This window comes from Rhipicephalus microplus, chromosome 7, assembly GCF_043290135.1.
Source record: "Rhipicephalus microplus isolate Deutch F79 chromosome 7, USDA_Rmic, whole genome shotgun sequence".
In the NCBI taxonomy this organism is placed as follows: domain Eukaryota; kingdom Metazoa; phylum Arthropoda; class Arachnida; order Ixodida; family Ixodidae; genus Rhipicephalus; species Rhipicephalus microplus.
The window spans coordinates 115,713,723-115,736,547 of NC_134706.1; the positions used below are offsets into that span (position 1 = coordinate 115,713,723).

The 22,825-nt window shown below is 46.6% G+C and overlaps 1 protein-coding gene across 1 annotated transcript in view; it reads left to right on the plus strand.

Annotated features, from left to right (window-relative positions):
- LOC119179104 (fatty acid synthase) overlaps window positions 1-22,825 on the plus strand; it is a 192,656-nt gene that overhangs the window by 40,536 nt on the left and 129,295 nt on the right. Inside the window, exons 2-4 of the mRNA XM_075869593.1 lie at window positions 11,336-11,474; window positions 14,854-15,180; window positions 21,297-21,497. Of these exons, the coding sequence (XP_075725708.1) occupies window positions 11,342-11,474; window positions 14,854-15,180; window positions 21,297-21,497 (661 nt within the window). The 5' untranslated portion in view covers window positions 11,336-11,341. The remainder of the gene's footprint in view (window positions 1-11,335; window positions 11,475-14,853; window positions 15,181-21,296; window positions 21,498-22,825) is intronic.

Sequence of the window (22,825 nt, forward strand, 5' to 3'; positions counted from 1 at the left end):
CACTTCGTCTCCTGGTTGGAAAGAGACAGCACGATGTGATTCATCATAAACTAGCTTTCTGTCTTGCTCTCGGGATTCAGTGTTTGTACGACCATGTTGGTGGCACTGTGCGAGTCGTGAAACGTATTCCTCTGAAGTGGATGGAGATGAATTCCCATGGCAGGTAAAGAAAGAGACGCCCAGGAAAGAAGTAGGGGAGCGTCCGTAAACTAGGTAAAATGGCGAGTAGCCGGTTGTCTGCTGAATGGCTGTATTGTAGGCGAAAGTGACGAATGGTAGAACGACGTCCCAGTTTTTGTGGTCTGGTTGAATATAAGTGGCGATCATGTCAGCAAGAGTGCGGTGGAATCGCTCAGTGAGGCCGTTAGTCTGGGGATGATAACTATAGGCAGTTTTGTGAGTTGTGCCAGAGGCTTTAAGAAGTTCGTTCACTAGTTGTGAAAGGAAGGCCCTTCGACGGTCACTGAGCAACACACGTGGAGCACCATGACACAGTATAATGGCTCGGAGGATGAAATCGGCAATTTCAGAAGCTGGACCAGTAGTAATGAATGCCGTCTCGGCGTAGTGCGTGAAAGGTCAATGGCTGTTACTATCCACCGGTTCCCAGCAGCACTGACTGGGAGGGGGCCATAAAAATTGACGCTTACAACTTCGAATGGTGTCGCTAGGCATGGAAGAGGCTGTAATGTACCGGCGGGAGCAGATGTTGGTAGTTTTCTACATTGGCAGGTAGTGCAGGAGCAGTTGTACCGAGCTACACTAGTGGTAATGCCTGGTCAATAAAACCAACTTCGAAGGTGATCGTAGGTTTTATGGTAACCAAGGTGACCAGCAGTCGGATGGTCATGAAGCGCTCTGAGGACTTCGGACCGAAGTAATCGGGGTAGAACTGGAACCCAGCGCTGACCGTCAGGATGGTAAATTTTGCGGCACAGCACCGAGTTGTCCAGCTTAAATTGTGAAAGTTGGTGACGGAGCTTTGCAATAGATGGACGGGAACTGGCATTGAGGTAGCCTATAATACGTCGACAGTATGGGTCAGCCAACTGTCGAGAAGGAGAATCATGGGGGTCGTATGAAGGCAGCTGGTTCATAGAGTCGAAGAGGAAACCACCGTAGACGTGGACTCCGAGGGCGTGTTGTGCAAATTGATTGCGGAACCACCGAGAGGAGTCGCTGGTAGTGAGAAGCGAGAAAAAGCGTTGGCGTCACTACGCTTCCTGCCACACGTGTATACGATCTTAAAATCATATTCTTGGAGGCGTAGAATCCAGCGTCTGAGGCTGGATTCTACCAGCGTCCAACAAGTTCTTGTCGAGCGTACCAGCGTAGAATCCCGCGTCCGACAAGTTCTTGAGTGTCGAAAGCCAACATAAAGCATGGTGGTTGGTCACAATGGTGAAATGGCGGCCATACAGATATGGACAAAATTTCTGTACTGACCAAACGATGGCGGGGCACTCCTGCTCGGTGATCGTGTAGTTCCTCTCGGCTGCGGAGAGGACGCGGCTGGCGTATGCAACGACTCGCTCGCGCCAAGAATTGTCGCGCTGCAGGAGCACGGCTCCTAAACCGCGGCCGCTAGCATCTGTGTGCAGGAAGGTCGGTGCATCATCATGAAAATGAGAAAGTACAGGGTCGGCCGTGAGGGCACTCTTCAACCTGTCGAAAGCCGATTCACATTCCTGAGACCACTCAAAGGGCATACCGGAAGCAAGTAGCTTATGAAGTGCTGCGGCTATGGAGGCAAAGTTTTGTATGAATCACCGAAAGTAAGAGGCGAGACCAAGGAAACGTCGCAAATCTTTCGGTTTGTCAGGGAGAGTGAAGCAAAGCACTGCAGCAGTTTCATCAGAGTCTGGATGAATTTCGTCCTTGCTTACAACATGACCGAGTATCTTGATAGATCTGCTGGCGAAATGGCACTTTTTGGTGTTAATTTGAAGACCAGCGCCCGCGAGACAAGTCAGGACCTCGTCCAAGCGTTGCAGATGTTGAGGAAACGTCTATAAAAAGACAGCAATGTCAATTCATTTCATTTCATTTATTGCATCCTTAAAGGCCCGAGGGCATTACATAAGGGGGGGGGCAAAAAATACGCTGTGAGTGTGTATAATTCAAGTTGAACAAATTATTATAAACAGTACAGTTCTACTATGGTAGTTTCGTCAAAAATGACAACAAAAATGAACCAAATAACACACAAAAGAAACTTTTTGGCTGGGAATTAGAGTACAAACAACTAGTCACAAGCAAATTATACATACAGTACGTTGGTAGAATATATTTACAGCCACGGGTTAATGGGTGGAATAAAAGTGGGATTCCAATTTTGCGCGGAATGATGTGCGGTCAGGTGTGGCAACAATGGTGTCGGGAAGGCGATTCCAAAGGGTTATTGCTTGGGGGAAAAAGGAGTCGTTCATTGCGGATGTACGGCCGTTGATTCGTGCAATGGGGTTTGAATGGTTAATGCGGGAAGAAGTTCTGTTTGGGGGCTGTAAAAGTTCGTGTCTTGATTGGGGTCGGAAAGAGAAACTGTGGAGAAGGCATAGGCGCGAGATGAGGCGGCGCGACGCGAGTGATGGCAGTTCAATTGATTGTTTTAGGGCGGTGACGCTGATTTCTCTGGAGAACTGTGAGGTTATAAAGCGGGCAGCGCGGTTTTGAACTGCTTCTAGTTCGCTAACTAGGTATGCCTGGGATGGATTCCAAATGGACGATGCGTATTCGAGCTTTGGCCGTACGTATGTTAAGTATGCTAGTTTTTCAACGTCAGGAGGTGCTGATTTGAGGTTACGGCGCAGAAAACCAAGCGTACGCAGAGCGTCTGAGCAGATGGACTGTACGTGCGGTGCAAATGAAAGAGATGGGTACATGTGCACTCCGAGATACTTGTATGACGAAGCCGAATCGAGAGGAAGCGAATTGATAAAGTAGGTATGATGAACAGTGGTGCGTTTAAGGGAAAATGACATCGATTTGCATTTGGTTAGATTTAACGGCATTGATGAGTCTTGGCACCATAGCGTAACTGTGTCGAGGTCTTGCTGTAGTTTAGTACTGTTTTCAAAGTTGTGAATGGGGGAGTATATGACACAGTCATCTGCAAATAGTCGAAGTTTTGTTTGAATGTTTGTTGGCAGGCCGTTTATGAATATTAAAAATAGAAAAGGTGATAAGCCCGCACCCTGAGGGGCGCCTGATGTTACGTGAGTTTTAGAGGAGTTATGATTATTAGCAGAGGTAAATTGTTTACGGTTGGAGTGGAAGTGTTTAACCCAGGAGACAATATTCTGTGCAATGCCAAGGGAGTTAATTTTGCTAAGTAATAAGTTGTGTGGTACGCGATCAAAAGCTTTGGAAAAGTCTAGGAATATGGCATCAATCTGCAGGTTATCATCCATACTTTTTAGTAGGTCGTGGGTAAACTCGGCTAATTGGGTCTCCCATGAGAAGTGCTTTCGGAAACCGTGCTGGTGACTATAGAAGAAATTTATTGATTCAAGGTGAGTCGCGTTGTGAGAAGATATAATGTGTTCTAGTAATTTAGAGGGAATGCTTGTCATGGAAATAGGGCGGTAGTTTGCTGGATTCGTTCGCTCTCCTGTTTTGAAGACGGCTACTATTCGGCCTATCTTCCAATTGCCTGGAATTTCGCTTGTTTCAAGGGACTGCATGAAGATGAGGCAAAGAATCTGACTAACCACTGTGACGGTGTTAACTAAAAGTTTGGGGGTTATTCGGTCAGAACCTGGCGCTGAAGATATCTTAAGACCGGTGATTAGTTTAACGATTCCTTCAGGTTTAAATGCTATTTCGGGGGATACAGCGCTGCGGGAACGGGTAGGTATTCGTGTTGACTGTGTAATGTTAGGGGTAGAAAATACTGGTGAAAAGTAATCATTTAAAGCGGAGGCAACGTGTTTTGCGTCTATTGGTTTCCCGTCTGGGTCTAGAAGATCTATGTTGGTACTTTTATTTTTGTGAGAGAGCATGCGCCAGAATTTAGTGGGATTTGAGCGGAGGATAGATATTAGGTCACATGAAAAATATTTATCTTTGGCTTTTTGTAGTTCCGTAAGACACTTCTGGGCGCACAGGTGATATTTTTCCCATGTTAAAGGGTTATCGCATTGACTGGCGGTCCTATAAAGACGTTTCTTTTTATTGAAAAGACTTTTCAGTTGTTTGTTGAACCAATGATTTGTGGAATTTGATTTTACGCGAATGGTTGGAATATACTGTTTTTCTAAGTCAAGTATCGTGTTTATGAATATCTGCCAGTTGGCGTTTACTGAGCGGGTTTGATATGATCAGCGAAAACTGTCAAGAAAAGAACCAAATTTGTCGTTGATAGCGTCATAATTTCCTCGTTTGTAATCAGTTATGAATTTTTCAGTCGGCGACCTTCTGATCAGAGGTAGAGACATGCTGTTGTGGATAAGGCTATGGTCGCTAAACACGGGGAGTACTATTGTGCGCTTTATGTCATCCTGGCTTGATGTTAGAAGAAGATCTAAAGTATTATCACCTCTTGTGGGGCATGTTATAGCTTGGTGTAGGTTAAAATCTAGCGTCAGATCAAGGAATTGCTTTGATTCGTTGGACGGGGATGCACTATAGGGGCTGAGAGTAAAAGCCAGTTTATTTGAGGGAAATTAAAATCACCGAAAAGAAAAATAGGGGCGTCCGAGAACTTGTCTTTAATCTGGGTGAGTGAATTTGAAAGGAGGATGGAAAAGCCAGGTTCAGAATCAGGCGGCCGGTAACAGATGCCAAAAATCGCCTTTTGGGCAACGTTTCACACTCGCACCCAGGTTAGTTCTAATGTGTCGTCATGAGTGATAAGAGATGATGTTAGATTGTTTTAATAGCTATGAGCACGCCTCCACCCCGGCGATTAGTGCGATCATGGCGATATAAAGTGTAGTCCATGTTAGACGGGAAGATTTCGTTGTCGAGTACGCCTTCGTGTAACCATGTTTCTGCTAGCACGACAATGTCGACCTCTATATCTTGGATAAAACTGTGTAGTCTGACTAGTTTAGGCAGTATGCTTCGTATATTAGTGAAGGCAACATTTATATTTAGCGTTGATTATCGGCTTGGTCGAGGGTTACAGGTACAGTAGACAGAGGGGCGTCATTCGGTGGATTTGCTGCTCATACCTAATGACTCACCAGCTATGGCACGCACAGTCTGTTTTTGCTGATTTCTACAATTTTGTCGGAAGTCTGGTCATACACGTAGCACTTTTTGTCCACGTGAAGTCTGTCGAGACTCAGTTTAAATGCGCATTTTTGGGGGCGGATGAACTGCAACAGCTTTGACCGCGCAATGCGGGTGACAGCTGCGAAGTCCTCCCTAATGGCGAAGTCTGTGTCTTTAAGCATGCGACCGCAGTTCAGAATGCGTTCCTTCGTTTTGTAGTGGGCTAGTTTAACAATGATGGGTCGAGTTTTGTTTTCTGAAAAGGTCCCGATTCGGTGTGCGCGTTCCATCGCACCCGGTTCTAGAGTAAGCTTAAGCTTGTCGGCACAAAACGTGAATATCTTTTGCTCCGACTCTTCCCATGTTTCCTTTATGTTGTCTTTTATGCCAAGGAAGAGAAGGTTGTTCCGTCGTAGGCGGTTGCTGGCGTCAATAGTTGCGGCTTTGAGCACAGAAATTTCGTGGCTTATCTGGGATGAATCGTTGTTATTGCTAGGGTTGCTGGTTTGGGGCTTTAGTTTTTCTAGGATTTCGAGTCAGTTGCTAATTGAGAAAATTTGTTTTTCCTGGGTTGCTTGGGCAGTTTTAAGGCCGTCTATCTCTAATCGAATCGTTTCTAGATTGTCCTCGACGCGTTTGATAGAATACAAAATTGCGGCTATATCACTGCTTTTTGTTGGGCCGGGATTCAGTTTCACGTCGCCAGAAAGCAGCAGTATTAATTGAGAACATAAACCAAAACAAATCGCGTCAACGCACAAGTCCAATAGACTGCGCAATTTAAAGTCGTTGGGGCACGACACAGCAATAAGGAAGCGATTACTGCTTCTACAAGATTTACAATTGTTTAGATAACTAACCTGCAAAGTGAGAAGCGGGTTAAGCATAGTGTGGCTTGCGGTGTCGTGCCTCAAACTGACGGCATCGGCAGAGCGGTTTTGTAGCGGTGACACTGGCCATGTGACCGGTGATGTCATCGATGGGCTTGGTTGCCAGCTGTAAGGGGGCCACTGGGCTGGTTTTGGCGGAGCAGCAAGATCCGGAGCGTCAAGGGGCGGGCCAGTTTCCCAGGCTGTGTTCCTGGGTGCAGGGGGTAGGTTGATCCGAGCTTGTCTTGGAGGAACGGGCACACACCGGTGGCGATGAAGCACACCAGCATCTGCAAAGTCAGAAGCGGGTTGAGCATGGTGTGGCTTGCGGTGTCGTGCCCCAAACTGACGGCATCGGCAGAGCGGTTTTGTAGCGGTGACACCGGCCATGTGACCGGTGATGTAATCGATGGGCTTGGTTGCCAGCTGTAGGGGGGCCACTGGGCTGGTTTTGGCGGAGCAGCAGGATCCGGAGCGTCAAGGGGCGGGCCAGGTTCCCAGGCTAAGTTCCTGGGCACAGGGGGGTAGGTTGATCCGAGCTTGTCTTGAAGGGACGGGCGCACACCGGTGGCGATGAAGCACACCAGCATCTGCAAAGTCAGAAGCGGGTTGAGCATGGTGTGGCTTGCGGTGTGGCTTGCGAGCATGGACACAGGCAAGTCTTCCATTTCTGGCCACGCAGCACGGTGTCAATCATGCGCTCAAAAGTTGCGGGCGCACTGCATAGACCGAACGGCTTAACATTGATTTCGTATTTGCCGTCCGGGGTAGCAAACGCTGTTTTTTCTTTATCATCTTCGTGCATGTGGATTTTTCGATAGCCGGAGCGCAAGTCGAGGCTTGAAAAGTATTCAGCACCCTGTAAGCAATCTAGGGCGTCGTCGATGCGTGGCATGGGGTATACGTCCTTCCTAGTGATCTTATTGAGTGCTCGGTAATCGACACAAAATCGTACAGAACCGTCTTCTTTACGCACCAGAACGATGGGCGACGACCAAGGACTGGTTGAGGGTCGGATTATCTCCCGTTGGAGGATATCTTCTACGTTTTCTTCAATGATTTTTTGATCGGCTAGAGAGACGCGGTAACGACGGCGGTGCACAATGGATGTTCCGTCGGTCTGAATACGATGTGCTGTAGCGGTTGTCTGGCCCACGGTGGATGAATGCACGTCAAAGGAGTTTGCATGCTTTTCCAACAAATCAAGCAGCTGCTGCTTCTGTGAGTCTGTCAAGTCTTTGTTGATGGCTGCTGTAAAGGCCGAGGAAGCAGCATGATCTGCAGGATGGCCTTTAGAGGAGACAGGGGTAAGAGGCACAACGCACACAGGCTCCAGATGGGCAACGCAGGCGACAGTAGTGCCCCGTGGCAGTAAAATTTTATCTTGTGTGGTGTTGGTAGCAGCGAGGACAGTTGATCCATTGTTGAAGCGGGCCCCACCTGATGCGAGAGCTATGCCTTTAATAAGACAACGCGGTGACGGAGTGACCAAAATGTCACCAGAGTCGACGTCGTTGGACAAAACTGTGACTAATTGATGTTCGTTTGGTGGTAACTCGATGTCTACAGCAGCGATGAGTCGAAGTGGCCTGTACGTTTTGTCGTTGAGCAAGTGGTCCATGTCAGTAAGGTGGACGACACGTTGTGCACAACAAATAACCGCAGAAGCAGAGGAAAGAAAGTCTCAGCCTAAAAGGTGTTGATGGGAGAACGGGGATAGCACAGCAAATTCTATACGATGAAGAATTTCGTCGATTAGTACACGGGCAGTACAAAGAGCGGAAGGGCGAATCATTGTTCCCTGGGCTGTAACCAGTGTCAGTCTATCATAAGGCGTCGTGACTTTTCGAAGACGGGCACACAAATCAGCACGAATAAGAGAAAACGCAGCCCTAGTGTCCACCAGAGCATCAACGTCCACTCCCTCAACTGTGACCGCAATCATATTGTAGGGGCGCGCTGGAGGAATTGGAGTCCTGTGTTGGAATGCAGTTTGTCCTCCAAAAACTGCATCGCTCAGTTTTCCGGACACCGATCAGAAGTAAGGGAAGCAGGCTGAAGAGGGGAAGAGGAGCGACGGTAGGGCGACGGTGAACGGCGTCGAGTTGATCGGTGACTACTGCGCAGTTCACCCGATGCTGGCGGAGATGGAGACCGACGCGGCGATGATGAATAACGGCCGCCCTGGTACAAGGCTCCTTCGGTATAGTCCCGTTCACGTATGTCATACCCTCAGCACTCATCTTGATGGCGCTTGCGGCAAAAGTGTGAAATATGACCACGATAGCCGCAATAATAGCACGTAGGCCGAGTCGATCGATTAGTAGGGCAGTAGCTTGCGCTAACTACACCGGGGGAGAGAGCAGTCAGAAGGACAGTTGACAGCTAAGGCGGTGGTGATGAAAAGCTCGTGGGAAAGCTTGTGGGAGGTGCGGCAGCAACCGACGCGTACGTTCGTGGCGGGGACGTCGAGCTGACGGTGCCTGATGGCACAGCGGCGGTGTGTGGGAACGATGGGAGAGTACGAGAGACAGTGGGCTGCAGGTTGGCCATGTGGGTCATGGACGTGAGCTCTTCCCTGATGACATCCCGCAATGACGTTGAAGAAGACTGGATGGGACACACTGAATACGGGCCGCGTCACTGTCTGGTTATAGGCGCATAGACTCAAGTTCTTCGAGGCGCTGACCGGTTGTCGCAACGTCAGCAACGGTAGCCGGATTCTGGATTGCAAGGGCATTGAATGCGACGGGTGCAATTTCGTTAAGAAGCTGGCGCACCTTGCCTGATTCTGTCATTGGTGTGTCAACCCGGCGGCAAAGTGAAAAAACATCCTCGATGTAGGATGTATACGACTCCCCGATGTGCTGTTTCCGAGTCGCGAGAGCTTTCTTTGCGAGAGCCGAACGAACAGCGGGTGTGCCGAAGACATGGCAAAGCTGATCTTTGAAGGCTGACCAGTCGGGGATGTCGATGAAGTGGTTGAGAAACCACGTCTTCGCGGCATCCGTGAGGTAGAATGACACGTGAGCGAGTTAGTAGGTGTTATCCCACCGGTCAGCAGCGCCGACACGTTCGAAATCGTCCAGCCATTCCTCCACATCTTCCCCGCGCATACCAGCGAAGGGATGGGGCTCACGCTGGAGGCTGTTGACGACGTGAGAAGGCGCGGCACGCAGTGGTGGAGTGGGAACGGCTGCAGCACCGGCCTCATCTTGGTGCGACATATTTCTGGACACCTTGCCCAAGCGGCGACCTGAACGTAGCTCCAGGGGGTAGAGTGGTCGAGAGGTACGGGGATCGATACACCGCACCTCCACCACGTATGAAGTCTTGGTTTGAATTACCTTTATTAGGCCCGAGGAACCGGCAGCCGACAGCTACGATGAATAAGCCAAGATGATGATGCTACGCGACAACGATGAGAATGCATGAGCCACACATGATAATGATGATAATGTACCGGTGAAGAGGATGCGTATACTAAATGCCCACAATATATATATATGTGTGTTTGTGCGTGTGTGTGAAAGAAGTGTAGTTTTAAGGGCTCGTTTTCTGTGTTTTGACACAATGATGCCAAGGAAACTATAGGGGAAGTTATAAACTGAATTGTGATGAAAATGTGAAGAAGGAAAATCTGGTGAAAAAGTGACTTGCCGTGGGCAGGAACCAAGCCTGCGACCTTGGAATAACTCGTTAGACACTCTACCACTGAGCTACCATGGCGGCTATACTCCCAGCCACTTTATTGGGTATATATATGAATTTAAACGTGGGAATGTCAGTCAGCGCTCTCCGTAGCCATGACAACGAGTTTGGCACAATCTCAATGAGCCTCTGTGATGTCAGATAGTACGTAAAATTATTACGAGCAGGCTGCTCACCAATAGTTCCTCGTATTATTGTTTGTTAAATGTCGTATATATATATATATATATATATATATATATATATATATATATTTATATATATATATATATGTGTGTGTGTGTGTGTGTGTGTGTGTGTGTGTGTGTGTGTGTGTGTGTGTGTGTGTGTGTGTGTGTGTGTGTGTGTGTGTGTGTGTGTGTGTGTGTGTGTGTGTGTGTGTGTGTGATGTAGGGTGACCCACTAGATGGCGCTGGACTAGACGACCCTATTGTATAGTTTCCAGGTTTCGCTACACTTACCCCTTCACAATGAGGGAGCGGCCTGGCTCAATATTCACCGGTACCACGCCACTTCACTGCCGAAGCTACTTTTGTCCAGACGTATGTGCCTGCCAGACCACAGTTCTGAAGATATCAGCGTAACTCTCCTACAATCCGCTTCCTCAAACAGGCACGAGCACAAACAGCGTGAGGCATATTTTATTTTTGAATTTAGAACATTCGTAGCCGACATCAACGAGGACCCGGGAAGACTCTCCTGCCTCCAAGAGGTAAGCGAGAAGGAAATCGGCAACAAAGATTCATAACTGCAGACCATGCTTGTTTTCTGTCTGACTCGTACGTGTACCGTGTTTTTTATTGTTGGTTTGGTTTTTCCACCTGTAAATAACTGTGAAGTGTTTACGCTCGCCTACCGCTTGAAGGCAAAGGAGCAGATACGGGTGAATATGACATGTAAAGAACCGACAGACCTATCAAGGAGAAGCTCTTCACTTACGCGCGGTGGCGCGGGCGCCTTCCGCCACCGCGGCGGCAATATTGGGTGGCCCGATATACGTCCAGAACTGGTCAGCACAAGATGACAACCAGATGTGGACTTACACCGACTTTTGGATGTGCACAGTCTGGTTTTGTCCTCATCATTCACAGTGCTTTTACTTTTAATTTATTTTATTTTTTCCTTTATAGTTCTCTCTCCTTCTCGCAACCAGCTTTGAAGGCGAGAGGGGCACGGCAGCAACGACGTTTGAGTATCTACGTTAGCCTAGCTGATCCTGTGACGAAGGGAGAACCCCTCGCGAAACAGTTGGGAAATAAATATGTTTATCCTTGTTGACAACGCTCTTGTGTTAAATCTCATATCTTCAATAAAACACACTGGCCCATTGAAATATTACTCTCAATATATATATATATAAATATATATATATATATATATATATATATATATATATATATATATATATATATATATATATATATATATATATATATATATATATATATATATATATATATATATAGAACATGTGAGCTATACCAATGGTATGACCCTCCACTGAGGAAGGCTTGGCATTTCTGACTGCTTTTTTGCAGACAAGCATGGCTGAGGACGACCTTGTGATCTCCGGCTTTTCCGCCTATTTCCCCCAAGCGGATCACCTGGTGGAGTTCAAGGAGAAGTTGTACGCAGGTGTCGACATGGTCACCGAGGATGACTCACGATGGCCGCCCGGTGCGTTTTGTCAATTTATAATTGATCCTAAGCTCCCGAAATCTTGGGCAGAATTGTCGCTATTGTACTTTCTCTTTTTATTAGAGCTTGTAACTGTCCTTCCCCTACGTCATGTTGAAAAGCCTCAGGCATGTCGAAACAGCATGTGACGGGCGCGTTTTCATTGTACGCAGTGTATACGCATGATTTTGAATGAATATCATTTATCTGTTTCGGTCACGCGTAAATCTCGATGAAACTCGCCAGCTCACTGCCCTTGATCAAGTAAAAACAGCCGTAGCTTTGAAATCATTAAGAACTGCCACAACGCAGCCCTCAAGCTACTGACTGTGTGGCTCAAAAAATATATATAAGTGTCATAGTTAATTTCATAATAAAGAGAAGTGTTTGCCACTCATGATGATATAACGAAGGCTTTTTTTCTACGACGTAGAAGCGTTCTGCAGTATCTAAAAGCAGTTTATTATGCAAGCAACATTGTACTTTATATCTAATGCGTTTAAGGCTATAAAAGCATTTGGTGTTTAGAGCCTTCCCAATGTATGCAGCAAAACAAATACCTAGCTAAATACGAAGACTACCGATACTAGTAAAACAAACTTCATTGTGTTTTTTTCCTCTTTATAAACCTACGCGTGCATTGAGTATGCTTTTAGATTGGTGTCGAAAGTGCACGTGAGCCTAAAGAGCCACGTAGAGCATGCCATTACGCTTCCTGAGACAGGCATGTAGTGTAGCGCTATGATCGCAACACATCCCATCTTTGCTGCATGAAAACAGCACAAAAACGGATCCGCATCCAGCAGCAGATGGCCAGTTGGTGCTTTGTACGTGGTGTCATGTAGCCATCAGTGCCTCAACAAGCTTTTAAATTTTATGTTTTTGCTATGTTATTAGCATGTCCCACCTCCAGCGTTTCTCATGGTGACTGTACTTTTCATGAGGGCTGATTTCTATGCTAAGAAATGCCATAGATAAGGCCAGCTATGGTGCCCCTCTCCTTAATATTTATAGCCTTATCCACTTTGTAATATATTTAGCTGTTAGTAAAGATGCCAGTAGCGTTAAAAAACAAAGACTTCATTTCATTCGGTGAACATTGTGGCAGACTTTGTAGCTGAATGCTTTGTGAAACCAGCAATATCGCACAGCACGAGACTCTTTCGTCCAGATCACGAAGGAAATGAGATTTCCCGAGACATTAGGAATTGGCGCCTTGTGTTTTAAAAAAGCGCTTGTCTTCGGCACAGACCATGGCTCGGGGAGGAGATTGAAGAACTGAACTCATCCGGCAGTAATGAAGTCTATTGCGTGCTCTGACATATTATTGCGATAGCTATAACATCGGCTTTCTCGACGGGCTTCTAGTATCGGCGTCAACGTTGTCACCACCATCACGTTCAAATGAGTAGATCTGTCCAAGTCCAAATGAGTAAGATCTGTCCACGGGTAAAAGCGTGTGAGCGGGGCACCGAATGTGGTTCAAGTAGAGATGAGAGTGCTGACTGCTCTCTCAAGTCTAGTTGAACCACGTTCTCAGTGAACGCCCCACCCGTCAGGAAGAAGCATGTAGGGACGTACGAGGGATGTTATGCGTTGCTCGAACAGCAACCGTGAACTTCGATCATAAGGGTGCTGACGCGATGGCTGACGCACGTGCTATCTCGGGAGACATCAGTTCACGGCAAGAATACCCTTCTACGCGCTGTGCTCTCAGTGAAGACTGCAAACACAGCAGCTCGTCCAGGAGTGGCCGCATTCTATTACACCAGCTTTTTGTAGAAATGCACAAGGTCGGATTCAACCTAGCTACCAACCTTGCTATTGATCGGGGGACTTGGTTCATTATAATATGGTATTGCTACAGCACATTCGTTTGTTTGTGTTTTCCTTCACTGTTGCCACTTCTAATGTGACAAGAAGAACGAAAAGCACCAGATAACTTGCAGCTCGCTGTTGCAGCACAAAGAACACTTGAAAAGAAAGCACACGTCTGCACTGGACTTTAGGACGACCACGAAGTAAGAACTGTAAGAGTTGTTACTAAGTTCGTAAGGAGCATGCTACAATTGCCGCCTATGCCCAACCGACTAGCCCATACTTTGGGTCTTGTAGCTAGCACATCATGCTTTTCGCAAACACGGCCGCTACAACTAGCGAAGTGATTTTTGTTCGCTGCATAACTTCAATGTAATATTTGCGGCTAAAGCTCAGTATGCTTGTGCAAACCACTGCTGTCTTTTTTTCTTACGCGCATTGCGCCCTGAAGGGCCATGTACAGGAGATAAAAGTAAGAGGCGCGCGCGTATTGCAACTACGGTGAAAAACGAGCGCTGCGGCGACCTATAAAGCGTGGTCTTCGCGGTACCTAACTGATGTTAAATTGAACACTCTGAAGCGTCTTCGATCACTGCGTACTGCCAGGTGTAAGTGTTATATGTAAGCAGCTTACCATTAGTATGGTGAACAACGTATGATCCGTATTCGAGTAGTTTAACGAGGTACGTTGCGAAGCGAATGGTTCTAATATTGATGTCGTGGTCGTGTGCTTGAGAAAATATTTCTTCTGAAATATTTCATCACGAAGAAAACTGAGGTTCGGGCTACCAAGACTTCAGTGACGTATTTTTGTCACACAAATAACGTCGAATTCACGTACACGATCGTATATGTCCAAGAAAGTTCCACGTCGGGCACCTAGGCAATGACTTCTCGGTCCTCAAGTGACACAGGCCGAACATCCTATCCAACAAGCCACAATCACACGCAACCTAACACCTCTGTAAACACGCCTTTTATATGTCATACTTCCATCTGAGAGTAGTTTTAATCACGGCGCGGTGTCACTCCTTGGAGTGACATAGTGGAGTAATTCAGTAAAGTGGCCTTACCGATTAGCACCTGAAACGCATCCGTCGTATTCGGTGCGTTGTCAACAGAAGTATGACCATGTCAACGCCTTAACACACCAAGACTAAGAAGGAGGAAAAACCTTTACTGAAGCTGGTGGTGACAGATAACCTTTATTTCCGCCAGGCTGGTCGACATCCTTAGTCCGTGATGTGATTAGTTAAAACCGCCACAGAAGCCCACCTGACCAGATTTCGCTCTAGTGTGGAGCTATTGAGTAGGGTCATCTCCCAGTCCTGTTTGATGTTAGAAATTGCGCTTCATTTTGGGTTCATTAGGCAAGCTCAGACCATATGGTAAGTGTTGGCCACTTTACCACAATACTGGCACTGCTAACTTATTCTTGGATCGTAATATTTGAGCATGGCTGGACAAAGCAGCGTCAAATGTAGTCACAATCAGCGCTGATCGAGCGGTCACAGGTTTATTAGATACATGGCATATGACAATCGAAATCATTACATCCCAGGTCATCTCGGCTTACCTACTCGACATGGCAAGATCCAGGACCTGTCTCGCTTCGATGCGCAGTTCTTCAGTACGCACCCGAAGCAGGCGCAGTTGCTGGATCCTCAGATTCGACTGCTGTTGGAGACGTCGTACGAGGCTATCGTGGACGCGGGATACGACCCGGAAAGCCTGCGTGGACGTCACATAGGCGTATTTATAGGCGTTTCCACGAGTGAGACGAGTGATGCTTGGAGGGCAAACGCACAGAGGGCTGATGCCTATGGATTGCTCGCCTCCTGCCACGCCCTGTTTGCCAACCGAATCTCGTACGCCCTGGACTTTCACGGTAATATATATATGTGTTTTACTGCTTCCTGTACGGTGCATGTTTGTTTTCAGTCTGTTAGTAAGGAGAGGTGCTGAATAAACTTACTCGGCAAAGTACTTGTGGGTGCAGCATCCAGACCGGTGCGGGAAAGAGCTTTGCAAACTAAGTGAGCCAAATACACGTGCAACTGCCAAAATTATTCCAAACTTGTTCTTGCCATACTAGGTGCTCTACACGAGGCATGACTAACGTCAAAATTTAATAAAAGCATACTAAAACACGCCAGTCGTTAAAGTTTGTTCGTCTTAAGGCCCAAATATAATATGGAGTGTTCAGCGCAGTCAGTGTTGGCGACCAATTCGGCACTCTAGAGAGCTATGCTCTCACCATGCCACGACGAGTAGCTTCGGAGTGGCGCACGCCTAAGCCACCAGACAAAATGTTACGACGTGAGACTGCGCTTTCTCCAGTTTTCGCCGGCGTAGAGCGTGTATTGTCACGCGTATGCACTACGTAGGACTATATCTAGGCCACTTCGTCTTCCCTCCTGCTCCTGTCTTCTTTTTAGGAGACTAGACCTTTAATGACTTATTTTTTGCTTTATTGCCTGTTTTCAGACACTATGTAGATGAACGATGACGTAATGATCACGAAACAAGTTCTAGCATTCTTACTCACCATACACTAATGTCAACATTCCTTGAGAGCTATCAGGGGTTCTACACTCGACAACCACTCAGCACCAGACTTCTATGATTTCTTAAGTTCTACGAGTTTCACCATGCAAGCTCAGAAGTACATTACTGTGGGTCGTGCATTTGAACCACAGTGAAATCCTGTCATACGGGCCCACCGATACACAGTAGTTCCCATTACCGGTCACCTTCAAGTGACCTTGAGCCAAATGCTGGTGCCATTGTGCATCGAGCAAATGTGCATATGACTTAGCGTGGTAACTGTAAAACGAAGAAAGGATTTCGTTTGTTAAGAAAAAAAATGTTTACGATTTCGAGTACTTCGTATTCAACCATGGGAAATCAAGGAGCCGTCCGGCTAAAAGGAGCATAAGTGTGTTTAGCAAAAGTAGAAAAAAAAACTTTGTTAGCGGCCTTGGAAACGAGCTTCAGCGTCAACGAATTCGATATAGCGCGATTTTAAGTTGGCAGCCCTTCCTATGGGACCCATGACATACGTCGGTTGGGGTCCAAACAAATTAGGAGGCGAGCTAAACCGAAGGTCTTTGTTTCATTTTTACACTGTGACTGAAGCCATAACTTTCAGGGCACTGAAACGTTATTTACGATTTTAAATATTCACATTCGAAATTTTGATAGGGCTCCGTACACTTATTATAATAAAAGAACACTACACAGAAAAATGGAAACACGGTGTTTTGTGTATTGGTAAAGTACAGTTTCCTAGTCGCGAGAACGCAACTTTTACCGTGAGACGACGCATGGTAAGACAGCAAATGCGCGAAAAGGAAATGTGGGTGCAGAAGTCACCTAGAGATTCTCGCACCAAACACCATGACGTAAATTTTGACAGAGTCTACCAAGTCATACATTTTTCTTATTCTGGCAGATTGAAGTACATTATCCCTTGTCGAAGCCGTAGACCGAACGAAATAAATTTCAGAAAACTTCCCCGGGCGAACGTCGCCAAAATGCAAAAAAACTCAGAAAATTTGTTACGGCAGGTGCGAGAACTTCGGCTAACTACTTAAAAAAAGAAACTTCAACCTAGATTTCGTCCTCTAACAACAAACATTATGACGAAATTTACGCTATTAGCATTCCCACAATAAATTTTATCAAAATACAGAATACCCTTAAACGACAGCGCCAAGCTTCTCAGTTGGTATGCGGGGTTTAACCTCCCAAAACCACCATATGATTATGAGAGACACCGTAGTGGAGCGCTAAGAAAATTTCGACCACCTAGGGCTCTTTAACGCCCACGCAAATCTAAGCATACGGACCTACAGCATTTCTACCTCCTTCAGAAATGCAGCCGCTGCAGCCGGGATTCCATCCTGCCACCTGCGGGCCAGCAGCCGAGTACCTTAGTCACTAGACCACCACGGCAGGGCAGCGCCAAGCTTCTGCTTTTTAGAAATCCCACTGTAGGCAAGTAAGGAAGAGTCAACTTTATCTAGAAAGACGGCGCAAATCACAAGGCGACTTCGCATAGATTTAGGCTATGCATGGGCAGTGACCCTTTCCGCCCAGGCGGGAATTGCTTTTCCCTAAAGTTGCTTTTCCTTAAAGGGGGTTCTAAAGAACTCCCACGCTGAATGCGAGTGAGCTGGCAGAAGCGTTCACAGCCCACGTTCACTCACCCACTCACTGCCATAAGCAGCAGTCCCTCAGTTTGACGCATTCCTGAATTCACCAGCATGACACCTTACCGCATTGTCATCTCTACGTGAGTCCACTTGCCGACATTCATCATACAATAGATCTTATCCAAACAAGCCGGACTCCCCCCTTTTGCGGGGGCTGAGCGGTAGGAGCTATGGGCACGTGCGTGTCTATCTGTCTGTTTGTCTACCTGTATATAGGTCCATCTGTCCGTCCGTTCGTTCGCCCATCTGTTCATTCCTCCGTCCGTCCATCCGTCTGTCTTTCTGTCCATCCGTCTGTCTGTCTGTCTGCCCATCCGTCTGTCTGCATGTCCGTCTGTCTGTATGTCAGTTCATCTGCCCATTTAATGAACACTCCAAGTTCCGCCATCTCGCATCTTTTCATAATATATTCGTAATATAGAAGTACCGCCATCCAGTGGACATCCAAGGACGAAACAGAGAGGTGGCTACTACCTACCGAAAACACACGACCCGCACCTTAAAGAGCTTCGCCCTTACGAAGCTGCGTGCATCTTCCAACGGGGGAAGTCGAGTAATTGTGACGCAGAGTGGGGGGGGGGGATTCGCGTGAATTTTGCGTAATTGAGTATCATTTGGGAACGCCTAATTGTCATTTCGTGTTTATTTTTCTTATTCATTCGATGAAGAAGCGTTGCCTTCAACGCGTAGTGGGACGCTGGTGTGCGATCCAGGGCCTACATAAACGGGGTGGCCAGTAAACGGTTGTGCAGCTTGAGCAGTCAGTTTTTAAATGCGAAGCATTCCTTAGCGAACTTCGGCGACTTTGAGCGTATCTATCTATCTATTTATCTATCTATCTATCTATCTATCTATCTATCTATCTATCTATCTTTCTATCTATCTATCTATCTAGCTGCCTACGAGCTTTAGTTCTCCTGGCCGTCTCAATATTGGTATCGATACCAAACTTGGTATGGCATAACATGACTGTATGAAGAACGTATTTGAGCTAGTCACATGAAAATTATGACATCTGTGTCATGAATGTCATGATTTACATGTCATGGTCCTGCATCCATTGCGTTGGTTTTGTTCACATGGCATGTTGCAAAAATAATATGCTATGACATGATTACATGGCGAACACAAGCGACCGACCCTAACATGACAATCATGACATGCGTGTCTTGTAACAACATGACAACATACTACGTATGATGCGCTCATGGCCGTTTCGCTAGCTTCGCATGTACCAAACTCGTTATTACGCAAAGCGAACGTACGGCATAAGTAAATGAGATAATAAAGCATGCTAATCACGACATACGTGTCATGTAGCAACATGTCTACATGTCACGCTTATGATGCGCTCGCGGCCGTTTCGCCAGCTTCTCATATGCCAAGTTTGGTATTACGTGACGACAATGGATTACAAAGATACGTTACTGGTGCGAACATGATAATCATGAAAAGCTCGTCATGCGAGAACATGAATACATGCCACAGTCAAGGCGCCGATACATGTCATCGTGACGCGGTGCGCGCGCTCGCTGATGTTCATTCCGTCGCGTCACGCCGGTGTTGCCTTGCCAGGCGCCGGTCCTGCCATATACTCAAAGCGCGCACCACGCTGCGTTGCTTTGACGCATGTACGTTTCAGAGCGTCTAGCGTCCCTCCGTCACGAAAAGAGGGAGACGCAGTGTTGTCTGGGTAATGTATGGGCGCTAAATGAAGCATTTTCGATTTCACACCGGCTGCCGTCGGGCCACGCCGACGGACGTGCTCGCGTTTTGCTTAGGTAACGTCGTTGTGTCCAGCGTACGCACGCGTCATCGCTATATTGAACTATATTGGGCCCTTCATGATGCGGTCACGGTTATTTTGCTTGCTCCACATATACAAAATTTGGTGTTACGTGACGTTAATAGATGATGAAGTATATCACTGGTGCAAACATGATAATCCTGACACGCCTGTCATGTAAGAACATGACAACATACTACGCTCATAGCGTGCTCGCGGCCATTTCGCTGGCTTCACATATACTAAATTTCGTATCACGTGAGGTGAATAGATGAAGAAAGTAAACGGCACATCTAAACATAATAATCGTGACACGGAAGTCAAGTACGGCATCACTTACATCCAACTCGTAACGTTGCACTGATTTTAAAGTGACTTATCAACCTTTCTCATTCGTGCTTCGCATATCATCGATTCTCACTGTACGTGGGATATGCCAATTTTTTCTAGCATACGCTGGCTGTGTCGCCTTGGCGGGTGAGAGAGGGGGGAAGAGGAGGAGCAAGCGACAGTAGGCCCGAGACGCAAGCATGCGGCACGAGACGGTAAGCGCGAGCGTGCGTACTGGGGCGGACACCGCAGCCACTGAAGCCGGATTTGCGAGAAGGTGTGCCTAAAAAATACGCCGCATTAAAATAAAAAAGTAGGAATACACCACCCAGCGAAAAGACCTCCAAAAGAGTGGACATAGTAGGTATTTGGCATGCAGCATAAATAGACAAAGGGTGCGCTGCTCGCCGAGCTCCAGCGAATAAGCGGAGGTTGAAGTAGATGATGCACTGAGAGGATGTAAGGAAGATCGCGTCTCAACAGTAACGGCTCAACACGTGACATTCTGCGGGAGCGATGACGTAATAAACAAGGTTTGCCATGGCTTCGTTGTGTGGTTACCGCCAGTTTTCAATCAAAGTGCGCTTGCTCAGTGTAGTTCGGGCAGCTCAGTCACAAGCTGAAAGACAAAACGTCGCTAGGAGAACAAAAGGTTCCGCATACTCTACGTTATGATCACGTGTTGGTCCAACACAGTGGACTTCATTCAATGGCATTGCGCAACACTCACTATCGACTTATTTTCCTTCATGGTTGTCCGCATACGGTAAGCAAAGGGCGAGAAATATTTCGCAGTCTCTGCAATAAGTTTATGCACCATCTTTCCGAAGGGAACCCTGATAAAACGCGGAGCAGCAGTGGTGCACAGGGTTGACCCTGTTGAAACGGGCGTTGACGCGAACGCTGGAAGAACTTTTTGAAGAGAAACTCGGTGTAGAGTTTATTCGCGTGAACGTTTGTTTGAAACCGCGGCAATGACATGGAAGGCGGGTTGGGTTTCCTGCAAGTTTCATCACAGAAATATTGTTGCCTCAATGTGCGCTTAAACGTTGTGAGTGGTGGAAAGGGCGACGAGAGAGAGATAACACGCGGCGAGCGGCGACAGGCTTGGAAAAGAGGGACGTCAACGCGCGCGCACTGCGAGGAAAGGCGTGACCTACTTGGCACCGCTTAACACCTGCGGCCAGGGTAGCGCAGTGCGGACGGAGAAACAGGATTCCACAGGCTAGTCAAAGAGCTGCTTCGCATCTAATAATGGTGTCTGTAGGGCGATTTTACAGCAACATAATGTTAACCTGTGCACTGTGACAGCAGAAAATTGCTTGTATATGAACAAGTTTGGAGAAGCTGCGTTCCAGAAGAACCCGATAATGCCTATAGGGAGGTGCAAGTTGCTCCGCTGTACATTGCAAGCCATGAATATTTTGAGAAAACAATCGCTCATTATTACTTAGGGCACTCAAACCTAAAGGAATTCATGTTTTGACGTTACATGTTCCGAGAAAGAAGGTTGACGCGTTGCACAACTTTTGTTTGTCTCACATACTTCATGTTATTGTTCTAGGGCAAATTTTAGCCCACGTGCGTGCGCCTCGCCGCGGCAACTTTACTTTTTTGATAGCACTAATGTTATATCAGGTTGTAACATGTTTACCCTCCAACAATACGCAGGCCCCAGCATGGCGGTCGATACGGCTTGTTCATCGACCATGACTGCCTTACATGAGGCAGTGCTGGCGCTTCGCTCGGGACGCTGCGAAGCAGCCATCGTTGGAGGAAGCAATATCACCCTGGAACCCACAATATCTCAAAGCTTCCAGCGGCTTGGCATGCTCTCCCAGGATGGAAAGTGCATGGTGTTCGACGCTGATGGTGCGTGCCATATACTACCATGTACCGTGCACAGCTTTCTCGCAAAAAAAGTGATTGAGGTTTAACTATTTTAAGCCTAGTTACCAGGAGCCAAAGTATGTTTTGATTACTGTCTCTTGTTGGTTGGTTGATTGTTCCTCAACACCTTGGCGCAACCCACCTAAGGGGATAAGCCATGATTGGGACGGTGCCTTTCTTTTTAAATTACTTCACTTCATGAAAGGGAGGCTAGCAATAATTAGGTAATATATGTATTATTATGGAGGTGTTCGATTTCTAAACAAACAAAAAGCCTTGAAAAGAAAAACATAACAAACACACAGAAAAAGAAAATAATCTATGCATAAAACAACTGAAGTTATTTATTTTTAGCATTCCATTCTTTTGAATACTCGTAAGAAATTTGTAACAGAGGTAAAAACGCTCCTGTGGGTAAAACCAAATGTGACTGCGCCAAATTAAATTATCACCGGAAGTGTCAAGTTTTAGGTAAAACTTTCGTAGGGGTTCTTCTAGTAGATTTTCCCTTTGTCTTCTGAATTTCTGGCATGACAAAAAGAAATGCTCTAAAAATTCACTCTCAATACAACTGTGCCAGACCTGACCTGTGTAGGTAGAAGTTCAATGAAGGGACTCTACAACGCAGCCTTGTAATTAACATTTCTTCCTTTCTTGGTGAACACCACTTGTTCTTCCAAAGGAACCTTAGCTGTGGATAGTCTGATAAAAACAAAGGAGATTTTTCGAAGTTATTGGCCGTTGTGCGTTTTTCAAAGTATGCTGCTGTGATATATTTCGAAGTAGGCAAAATAGGTAAAATAGGACAATCGAGGGAAGACACAGCTCGTGAATCTGCATGCTCATTAAGAGCTAAACCTCTATGGCCTGTTACCCAAACTGATCGAACGAGTCGCACATGTCTAGGAACGAGCGAGTAGAACGTTTCTAAGGTACGCGAAAAAGTTGGTGAGCTTAAGGCAGTACAAACCGAGAGAGAGCCCGTTAGAACAATCACCGCTGATAAATATTGGGGTACTTTACGCAATGCTAGGACTATTGCCAGTAGCTCAGCTTAGTAAATAGGGGTAAAGTCGGGCAATATAATTGAGAAAGCCCATTCTAGAGAGGATGACGCAATTTCTACGCCGGCCCTCTTTTCATAAACAGAAGCGTCCGCCGTATTCCAATGTATGTTTTTATATTGGCCAAATGATCTTCCAAAACGCCATTTATATACTGATATCGTAATTTTTTTGCATTGTTGGGATACATATCATCAAATTCAATCCTAATTGCATCTACAGTGTTAAGTGCAAGTATTTCGCAAA